Source organism: Barbus barbus (genome assembly GCF_936440315.1).
Source record: "Barbus barbus genome assembly, chromosome: 6".
In the NCBI taxonomy this organism is placed as follows: Eukaryota; Metazoa; Chordata; class Actinopteri; order Cypriniformes; family Cyprinidae; genus Barbus; species Barbus barbus.
This window is the reverse complement of record NC_136734.1, coordinates 8,449,863-8,461,502: the sequence shown is the minus strand read 5'-3', so window position 1 is coordinate 8,461,502 and position 11,640 is coordinate 8,449,863. Positions and strand designations below refer to the sequence as shown.

Here is an 11,640-nt window from a genome sequence, read left to right as displayed (position 1 = left end):
TTTTAAATTCATTAATGTCCCTTAAACCCCAGTTTACATTGGTGCTAATTGCCTCGTGCTTTTAGTAGTAATTTTCTTAAGCAACATAAACTTTTCTCTATTTTCCTGATTTTAAGAAAACTTAATAACATAAAGCAACATGTCCACCCCGTTATGTCAATTTATACTGGACAAATGTATATCTTCTTAAATGTTAAAGGGATACTCCACCCCAAAATGAAAATTTAGACATTAATCACTTACCCCCATGTCGTTCCAAACCCGTAAAAGCTTTGTTCGTCCTCGGAACACAATTTAAGATATTTTGGATGAAAACCGGGAGGCTTGTGACTGTCCCATTGACTGCCAAGTAAATTGCACTGTCCAGGTCCATAAAAGTATAAAAAACAATGTCAAAATAGTCCATCAGTGGTTCAATCTAAATTTTATGAAGCGACGAGAATACTTTTTGTACGCAAAGAAAATAAAAATAGCGACATTTCTTCAACAATTCATCTAAAATTTAGATTATACTTAAAATTCATTGCAGTCAGTTCGGACATATAGCAGAGTGCTCATTCAACAAATGCACAGTTAAACAGATGAGTTTTGAGTCTTGATTTAAATGTGGCTAATGTTTTAGCACATCTGATCTCTTCTGGAAGCTGGTTCCAACTGCGGGCCACATAATGGCTAAAAGCAGACTCCCCTTGTTTTGTGTGAACCCTTGGTATTTCTAACTGACTCGATCCTAATGATCTGAGGGGTCTGTTCGGTTTATATTCAGTGAGCATATCAGCAATATATTTGGATACTTATAACCCATGTTTATATAAAGGGGTAATATGACGTGATTTCATGTTTTCTTTTTGTTTTTGAGTGTTACAAGCGTTACGTGTTGGTTTCTGTTTAGTTGCTCTCTGACCTTATTTGGTATTTCCTGTTTTCGTTTTGTTAATCTTCGTTCATTTAGATCACCTGTGTTAACCAATCATCTTGTTTACCCCTTTGTTTCAATTTCTTTATAAGCATTCAGTTTCGTTGTAGTCTTTGTCCTGTCTTAACTGTAACATTGTTTGGAAACGTTGTTTCACACTGCTCCTTGTCATTAAATCTCACTTCCTTTGAATTCCTGCTTCCTGTGTTCCCTGTGGAGACGTTCCGTTACAGAAGACAGGACCTCAAACTGCTATGGAAATCGCAGTGCGATTCTCAGCCCTAGCCCGCAGAGATCTCATTATGCACGGGAGTTCTGCGGGCTTGCTGTGTGGACGGGGCTGGACGACACCACACTCAACTCTTTGTTCTGGATCGGGGCCAACTACCATCGCCTGTGGACCTCCCATACACCACCGGACTCAGCTGGAGGGAAAGGATCCTCCGGTGTCTGGAGAGTGTCCAGCCCCGATCCAGAACCAGCCCGGTTCCAATTACAGTGGGTATGTGGACAAGCCAGAAATGGAGAATAATACATGGAGAAACTACATCCTCCTCTGCCTGGACTGCGCTTGCTGTACTGTCCAACTTAGAGCCAGCAATGGCAGAACTGATGACCTAGGAGTTAACTCCTATCCAGGTCGCCGTCTTGGAATTTCTTTCCCCTGGAAAAGTCTGACTTGTTAGACTCCCCAGCTCCCTCTTCCTCTGGTTCCATTCATCCCCAGAGACTCCCTAATACCACCCAGATCCCTAGCTCAGGGGTTTTCAACTCTGTCCAGTAGGACCTCCAGCACTACACATTTTACGTCTCCCTCATCTAATACACCTGATTCCATTCATCAGCTCATTAGTAGAGACTGCAATACCTGAATTGGGTATGTCTGATAAGGGAGACAGTGCAGTGCTAGGGGTCCTCCAAGACAGGGTTGAAAACCCCTGCCCTAGCCCTTGGTTCTGCCCCAAAGCTGCCAGACTCTTTGTCTCCTGCTTGTTCTCCAGCTGTGCCAGCTCTCTTGGCATAACCACAGTCTCCTGTCCCACCAGAAGGACTCTCAGCCACAACCTGGGACTTATGGCCTTCCGGCTCCATCACAGCCCTCAGAGGCCATAACTCTGCCTTGGCCCTTCAACCCTTATGCTCCACTGTGGTTCATCATTCCTCCACCTCCACCAGGCTCCCGCGTCCCTCCAGCTCCGACTTGGTCTGTCATTCCCCTGGCTTTGCCATGGACTTCCAGGCCTTTTCCTGCATGTGGGCCTTCACCCCTGTGGCTCTACTGTCATCCTTGCTGCTGGTCTTCCATGGATGTCACAGAAGCCGTTTACAAGACAACGTTTTCAGCCAAAAACTGAAATTTTTTATGCGTTTTGTCTGTTCGTTTACATGAAAACGGCATTTTGGGGACTGAAAATGCATAATTTTGAAAACAGGTTCCAAAATATAAGTTTTTGAAAACGCCACCATTATCGTTTCTGTGTAAACACCCAGTATGGGAATCTTTGAAAAGGGTGACATCATGCACATGCATAGCATGTTTTAAGTATGTAGACATGCACAGTACATGTCGATTTTAAAGGCAAGCGCGAACAAACATACACGACAATGGCGGAGTACATGGTAGTGTTGTTGCTGCTCAATAGTTTGCTAATGCAGCTAAAGCTGCTATCGCTATGAATGAGCAGTAAAGCAACAGTCAGTGTGGTGATTTTAGTGACGAAACTCTAAAAGAGCTAATCGTCACTTCCCTACAGCTACTGTTTACTAAATGAACGAAGGTGACAGTGCCAACTACTGGCCTGGCATACGTAATACAGCATTTTTGGCAGTTTCCGCGGCTATATGTAAACCCGAATCATTTTGAAAACATTGTCGTGTATACGTAAATCTTTCAGTTTTTGACTACATTGCTGTCGTGTAAACGTAGCCTCAGTCTTCCTTGCCCCTGACTATGCCTCACTCCTCTGACCCTTCAACTCTGCCTTGGTCATCTGGGCGTACAATGTCATCATGGTCCTCCATGTCTATTGTGTTGTGCTGGTCCTCTATTCCTCCAGCTCTACCTGGGTCTCTACCCAGCCAAGTCCTACCCCGTTTTTCATTCAAAAAGCTGTTTCACTCGGATATATGTCACAATAGAGAAAAAAAGATGATCATGCTGTTTCACCCTGACTTTATTAAGTGATTATATGCTTTATGCATTACATGCTGAAATATTTTTAGAATCATTAACCCTATTTATGCGCAATAATAAACAGATTGTTTGAAATATTTTAGTAATTACAATTAACCGTTGATGGGCAGGTTGATGTTTAAATTTCTGTTTGGTTGCTGTTGAGCTGCATTCTGAATGCACCTGTCATACCATTAATTTGATAACAGCATCTTATAAGAAAGTCACCACTTTGTGATATCTCACCCCAGCACTTCAGACCAACATATGCAATGTGCATACCTAGAGTCATGTGTTGTATGTATGTTTATTTGCATTGGGTTTATCTAAGATTTTTAGCAAAATATTATTATGAGATATGACTGTAGTGTTTTTTTGTATTATATAGCTACAGAAAGTGAGCCATTTTAATAAGATGTTTATGTGTTTGTGAGAGTGATTATGTAAGCTGAAACTGCCACTGGTTAGAGTGTCTTCTACAGTATTTCACACTCTGATGCACACTAGACTTGAGTCTCTATACAACGTCGGCTTCTGCACAAGCAGAGGCAATGCTGCTCACTACACAATATTCATGCATTTAGGCTCTGCACATTGTTCGAACTAGATATTTTTTCCACATTCTATTTTTTTTCTTCATTTTAATTTAATTTTTTAAAGAACAACTACAAGGAAAAAAACAACAATTAATTACACCCAATAAAGTGATTTTGTGATTGGTTTGTCACATATGCAAAGCCAAGTCACCATGAAATCAAAATTAACAATATCTCATGAAAACGCTGATTTTTTTTCAAATAGGGAAGAAAAGACTCTGCAGTTGCATTGAGATCAGTCTTTATTACAAGGTGCAACATTCATTTTACCATCCATTCAACAACCAATGGATAATAACCAAGCCCCCCCCCCCCCCCCCCCCCCCCATGCGTTTTCTTGTTTCATTCAAAAATACATTGCAATATTGTAGTAAAATCTTTCATACCTTCCTTTTCATGCTGACCTTTAAGGTGATCAGCTGGACGATGTGTAATCTTTAACAATTAAGAGTAAACATGCTATAAATGACATCTGCAACTACAGCATGTTGAATGTGTACTGAGTTACAGTCAGTAGGATAAGAGGTTGCATAGGATACAGGGAAAAAGAAGGCTGTTCCAAAGCCTCATTTGTAAGCATCCTTGTATTCGAGAGATGTTCAGGCTGAGTGAACCCAGAATACTCCTTAATGACACAGCAGTTCGGTGTCAGGATAATAGACCCCATGTTTATTTAAAACACCACTATGAGCTATAGAAGTCAAAACAAGGTTTGTCTGTAGCATCACACTTTGTTACTGTAGACATACTATGTTATGTTTCACATAATATGACTTTTTCAGAATTCAGATCAGACTTGCTCACCAATGGATGCTCTGCAGTGAATGGGTGCCGTCAGAATGAGAGTCCAAACAGCAGATAAAACATCACAATAATCAGTAATCCACCACTCCAGTCCACCAATTAACATCTTGCGAAGGGAAAAGCTCCATGTTTGTAAGAAACAAATCTGTCATTAAGATGTTTTTTCCTTCCAGCTAAATAATTTAGCTGTTTCTGAAAAGGTTGTCTGGAATAAATCAGGAGAGAGATATGCACAGATCAAGCACTGTTTACAAAGCCAAAACAGTTCTAAATAAATATGTGGGTGGATTTTGATGTGAGATGACAACAGGGGATAGACTTTATCCCTGGAAGAAGCATTCATATGGCCAGATGGTATGGTTTTAACATTAAAACATCTTGATGATGGATTTGTTTTTTTACAAACAGGCAGCTTTTAACTTCAAAAGATGTTAATGGACTGGAGTTGTGTGGATTACTTGTGGATTATTATTATGATGTTTTTATCAGCTGTTTGGACTCTCATTCTGACGGCACCCATTCACTGCAGAGGATCCATTATAAGTGATGTCAGATCTGTTCCCATGGAGAAGTTAATCTACTGTATCTATGATGGCATGAGGGTGAATAAATATTCAGCAATTTTCCATTTTTGGGTTAATTTATTTAAAACCTGGCTGCAAGGTTAGTAAACCAAACAGAATATGACTTAAACGTGCAACAGGTGTACTCCAAAACAGCTGCATGTTTAATAACGTGTATTATGTAGGTTACTGTATATTTTAATTACTGTATTCTATATTTTCTAAATCTGTAAAGTGTATGGATGTAGCCTACTGTATGGGTAAATCTCCAGCATATGAAATAGGCTACTGTCACGCAAACACTGAAATTGTATCATGTTATCACTAAATCCGTAGTCCCGTTCACCTATGGGGAATTTCTCTCTCTGCCTCTAGAGAGCGATAGCTGTTCCCTTCAAAAACAGCAAGAAAAAAGAGAAAGCGAAATATGAGCGCCGTGACGTGGCAGAGTCGGTGTGGAGAGCAGACAGCTTGAGCTCGAGCATCGTCCCCGGCAGCATGTGGACGCTGATCTTCACTGCCCTGTTTCCCTCAGTCATCTTATCATATGAAGTGGACACGAAAAAACTCAATGGTCTAGCGAGAGCCAGAGTGGAGGTGAGTGAGCAGGTGATGCGCTCGGTATCAGACTCCGACTCAGAGAGAGATTGCATACATAAGAACTGACCTGCAAACACTTACTGTAACCTGCTTGTTTAACTAGTCGTTTGTTTGAATTGGAAAAGCTCCGACGTTTGAATGTAATGTTTTTGATGAACGTGTAGGCTAATCCCTAGAGTAAGGGAGACATTCGGGAAATAGCTGTTATAAATCTGTGCTTCCTCAATGGTGAACAATAAGAGATTGGTAAGGGCACAAATAGATTTTTAGTTAAGGCTTCTAAATACTCTTTATAAACTTAACTATTTGTGTACGGATTAATGCTTTAGTGAAGGATACGTTCCGAAATTAAACCAGCGTTTTGCTGCAGAAGTCTTTTGTTAAAATTAAATGTCAAAATATAAGTCTGTATTAAATTCACGTCAAAATAAAAGTCAGGTCTAGCCTGAGGAAAATCTTTAAGAATACAATTGAATACCCCAAAATAGCACATTCTTAGAAAAACAATTAAACAATATTTCTCTTTTAATTTAATATAAATATATCTGATGTAAACTCCAACAAGCACTGAGACTTTCACTGTTCTCATTTTGCGTTTGAGACCAATACAATATATTGCCAAAAGTATTGGGTCACCCCATTCTAATGAACAGGTTTGACTACTTTAGTAATTTCTATGAGTACAAATCTTAATGTTTAAGCATATAATGATATTGTAAGGAATTGTGTGCTTCTAATTTTATAGCAACAGTTTGGACAGGACCCTTTTCTATTCTAACATGACAGTGCCTCTGTGTATAAGACACGGTTCAAAAAGACATGATTGATTCAGTCAGTGTGGAAGAACTTGACTGGTCTGCAGAAAGCCAAGTCCTGATCCCAGCTGAACTCCTCTGGTTTGACTTTATATGCAGACCTTGAGCCAAAAACTCATCACCAAACACCAATGACTTGTACATAAGGGTACTGTCATTTTAGACACGTCCAGAACTGTTGCAACAGAGATGGAAATACAATTTTTAAATACATGAATTATGTTTCCATCTTTGTTGCCACAGTTTTGTTAGTGCCTTTTTCTGTTCTAAAGAAGGGGGTGTCCCAATACTTTGGGCAATATAGTGTATTAGTGGTAAAGATTTTCCAGTGACTCTTTCTGAAAATTACACCTTATACTATTAGGTGGCGACAAGTGATTGTCTTTGAGTCATTCACTCAACTGTTTGTTCAAAATTGTGCTGTTGGTCTGAAAAGTTCATTTCTTTGTAAGCCAGAGCATCAAGTTGTGCATGTCACCAACAGACACATTCAAGCAGTGAAGCAGAAACCATTCTTAAACCCACCAAAATCATGAATGAGAAGTCCCAGTGCTGTTGTACTACATCTAATCGCGTGCGTTTCCCAAAAACAACTATGGTTGCAAGTTCCGTCGTTACCAATAGAGTTCAATGAAACTAACGACCATAGTTAGCTAACGATGCTTTTGGGAAACGCACCCCAGATTAGAGCAGAGGTCTTCAACCCTGTTCCTGGGGACCCACTATCCTGAAGAGTTTAGCTACAACCCTAATCAAACACACCTGAAGCAGCCAATCAAGCTCCTCAAGACTGCTTGAAAATTGCAGGCAGGTGTGCTGAAGCTGGTTGGAAATAAACTTTCCAGGAGAGTGGGTTCTCAGGAGCTGGATTGAAGAACTCTGGATTAGAGAAACTAAATAACAGCCGTGCAACAAAATGTATACAACATTTAGTGACTAGAAGTGTACTTTATTTGTTTCTACATATCTTATTTCTCAACTTTCACCAGACGTGTGGTGGATGACAGCTGAATAGGCTGAGGGAGGTAAGCTTACATTCACTTCATACTGTACATCATCACTGTGATATTCATGTTCTCTAGACAAACAATGGTAATGAAAAGTATTACTGGAAACTACATCAGCTCATATGCTTATGGTATTATTTACTTATTTCTCCTCTCAATTCATAACAGGTCAAGGCCTTTGTGACCCAGGACATTCCTCTGTAGTATCCTTTAAAATCACCAGATGGCCAGTCAATCAGTTATGGAAAACAAGAATGTCGATAAAAAATGAAAATTGACATTTTTGAAAAATTTATTTAATTAATATTAAAAGTGATGTTAAATATAACAATAAAAACTGGATTAAGCAATTGACAGATTCTTTTTGTATTGCAATTTAAACTGCTTTTAGAATTATTTATTATGATACATTTATCTACATATTAAAACATTAAATCATTTTAAATATCTCACTTGTCAATTTGGAATTTTTATTTTTTTCTTCAAATTAATAAACTGATAATTTATTCCATATTTTGAATTGTCATTATAGAGGACTAGAAATGTCAAGACATTTACTGTAACAAAATGCTGCATTAATGAATAAACATGAATAATTATATATTTTTTTCCCATTTAATCAGTATTCATGTTTATTTATTATGTATGCATTCATATTCAAAATGTTAAGGCTCCTTAATGCTGTAAAGGCAACTTATGTTGAATCTAAAATATATACATCTAGAAAACAATAACAGCACCTTTCGTTCTTAAATGTATCTTTTTACAATCTTTTGTTTCAGACTGTTTCCACTCCCTTCTCACTTTTCACTTCCCTCCAGACTTATATTCAGTGTGTCTTTGCTGCAGCTCTTACTCTGGTTCTCAAGCTACAACATCCAGCTTCAGCTAAGGTTACCATGCTTTCTGTGTTGGGACAGAAGTCTGTTCTGTAATTCAATCAAAAAAACGAAACCTTTACAGGGTTACAGCTTTAAAACAGATTAACTTTCAGCTGTTCAGGTCATTGTCATGTGATATCCAGTGGCATATCCACATCCTTCACCTTTCAATCATTTCTTTGTTTAGCTGGAATGCAAATCTATACATTGACACCTTAACAGAATCTAAGACTGTGACAGAGACAGGTGTAATTCTCAGGATACTTATTTCTGATATCTGTCAGGCAGTAGGCAGCTTTATATCCTTAATGTTCATCTGTTCAGCCACAACCTGGTGATGAAGCACATTCCTGGGGCTGACCCTGAACTCGTCCTTCTCAACCACTACTATGAAGAACTAGATGTAAGTAAAATGTCAATGCTCAGCAATTTGTAATTATAATTTCAACATCCTTTTAAACCAGGATTAGCAACCTCAGACTACCATTTCTGCTCCAGTGAAGAAAAACCACAAGCACTAGTGCAACCCTCACAAAAGTGTCAGAAGTCTTTTCTGGAAATTGCCACTTACGTGATATGTCTGCTGCATTCATATGTTTTTAACCATTCGGAGCCTGATTTAACAGTTTGCATCAAACTACTATCAGATTTTACTAAAGACATGCAGTGAAAACAAATCACTGAAAAGGCACTGACTATGCATTTGTAGGAGTTTCCCTTTCAGACACACAATTTATGTATTAAACTTTATAAAACAGTTGTGAAAGTTGCTATTATAAAGACTGTAAGTCTCAGACCCGCGTTAAATTCTATGCATCTAACATGATTATTAAGGTTTATAATAAAGATTTACATTTTAGAGCTGCTGGGACGGATTTCGTGGAAAATTGAGTGTATATGCCAACTGACTGTTTTGTTATCAAAAGAACAAGAAAATATGACCATGGAACATTGAAAACGACAAACCGGTTATAAAAACTAAACAAAACAAAAACCGTTATTTATTTACCCCATAAGAACCCGGGCCAATTTCTCCTTATAGGAAAATTATGGGGCATATAAAACAGACCAAATGGACCACTTATAACGTGTTTCTGCAGTTGTTTTTAAAATACAACCCCTCCTTGTGAAAGATCTGTAATGTTACATATATATGACATTGGGCGTTTATGATAAATATTTCATGTTACATATGTCACATTGGGCGTTTATTTCCCAATGGAAAAAAAAAATATTTATAATTTTTTTTTTTTTTTTTGCTAAATAAATTTTGTTTTTCAGTTTATTTGGTTTTCCACAACATATATCAAAATGATTACTTTTCTGGTAAGTTAAAACAAAAAAACTTTTTCAGAAGTAGTCTAATACAGTTTTTGCATTTTATTTGCTTTGCCACAACATATTTCAAAACCACATAACTGTGACCATTAAAGTTTACAACAACTCTTTTGTAAAAAAAAATCTACCTGTTCAGGTTTATGGTTTAACCAGAAATTAATTTCTAGATTTTTTTTTTTTTTTTTTTTTTTTTCACAACTCAAAAATGTGCAAACTGAATAAAAATAAATAATTACCTCACACTGGAGATCAGCATGTAAAAATGCATGTAGATTTGTTCAAATATGCTTTGAAATGATTTTTAAATTTTTTTAAATTTTTAAAAATTGCTGACACTGCAACATATGCTAACCAGACAGGACACCATTTTGGAAATGTTGCCATGGCAACCAAAATGCACACATTTTCACATGACTGGACCTGGGTGTTCATTACATGTCACTTGGGGACTTCCTGAGTTGAAAGTGAGGGATAATGCTTTAAAAAGACCTTTCCAGCTAATCACCAGTGTTTGTGACACCCGCGTCACCATGGGGTCTTATGTCCCAAATAGGTGTCTTGTATCACCAGTGCCTCGAACCACATTCATCTACCCAGAGGCGCAGAGTAAAGCACAACCAAAAACACAAGACGCATGCCGTTTGTTTTTTAACCACTAGATGGGACAAAAGTTACAGTGTAGGCTACTGTAGCTTTAATAGATTCCCCCTCATAAGTGAGATTTTTTTTTTTTTTTTTTTTTATGTGTTAAGAACTGATGTGATGCACTTGTCCTTATAACCTATGCATTTCCTCTTTTCTTATCTCATACTTATAAACAGAGCTGTGTGTTTGTCTTTCAGAGAATCCCATTATCTGAAATGACTCGCACTGAGATTAACAAACTCTTGGCAACGTTGGGCTTTTATAAAAAAGAGAATCCCGAAGACCAAGTGCCAGAGGAGTTCCGCTTCGCTCCAGCGAAAGACAGTCCCTTTGAGGGCCAATCCACCGACCCGCCCCCTAAGACTGACACTGACCAATCAGAGGCTGATTCCCAGCACACAGATTTGTAACCCCTTATGTAAGAGATATGGCGTGGGACGCCAGTGGTGTGAGACCTACTTGATTTACAATTACCGTGAGAGCTAAAACTGAGCCGGACGAGCTCTCTCCAGAGTTTAATGTGGCCACATTATTGTTTAAAAATAGTTCCTACTACTGTCAACACACATTCAGCAACTTGATTTGATTATGAGCGGGGTTACGGAGATAAAACACTGATTGGAAAATGTGCATTTAGAAATTCAGTGTAAGTGTGAGCGCTTGCATGTGTGCGAGTAGTTTATGTTTGTGGCAGTGAACTGTAACGGTTGTTTGCTCTCACTGTTCTGTACAGAACCTTATTTCTGCCCAAAGGGGACATTAATGATGTCCACAGCTATAAAAGCCTGAGACTGGCTGCGGACTGATGATCTCTGTTCTCATGGGCACAAATCAGGCCTCCAAACAGACTGTGGGAGTATAAAGGTACCACTGAGAAAATAAATGGCTTAAACATCTCAGCGAATGAGTGTTTTTATTATACAAAAAAAAATTATGAAAAAGTATAAAGCCCTGGAAGTCTAGGGGGGGAAAAAAAAGTTCATGTATCTTTTAAAGTCTGTGAAAATCATGGTAATGCAAGAGAAGTCAGCAGCAAGAGCAATTTGATCAGACCAATGTTCAATAATGACATTATTAATAACAGCAGTAAAATACTTCAGCAGCTTAATTGCATGCTATTCCTGTGGTGTTCACATTGCAACTTCACACAAGATATAAAATTCAACTGCTACAAATGTTGCTACATTTGTTTGCCATTTATACCTTCATTACCTCGATTAACTGCATCTGGGGCCCGTTTCAGAAAGGAGGTTAAGTGAAAACTCGGAGTATGTTAACCCTGAAATCAGGGAAACTCTGGGT

At 38.3% G+C, this 11,640-nt stretch overlaps 1 protein-coding gene across 1 annotated transcript; it reads left to right on the top strand.

The window, feature by feature from the left end:
• The first annotated feature begins 5,474 nt into the window (after nucleotides 1-5,474).
• Nucleotides 5,475-11,234, top strand: LOC306871821 (selenoprotein M-like). The gene is made up of 5 exons (XM_079419994.1): nucleotides 5,475-5,649; nucleotides 7,457-7,492; nucleotides 7,643-7,677; nucleotides 8,680-8,758; nucleotides 10,536-11,234. The coding sequence occupies exons 1-5, from the start codon at nucleotides 5,551-5,553 to the stop codon at nucleotides 10,746-10,748; spliced, it is 462 nt and encodes a 153-aa protein (XP_079276120.1). The 5' UTR covers nucleotides 5,475-5,550; the 3' UTR covers nucleotides 10,749-11,234.
• The last annotated feature ends 406 nt before the right edge of the window (nucleotides 11,235-11,640 follow it).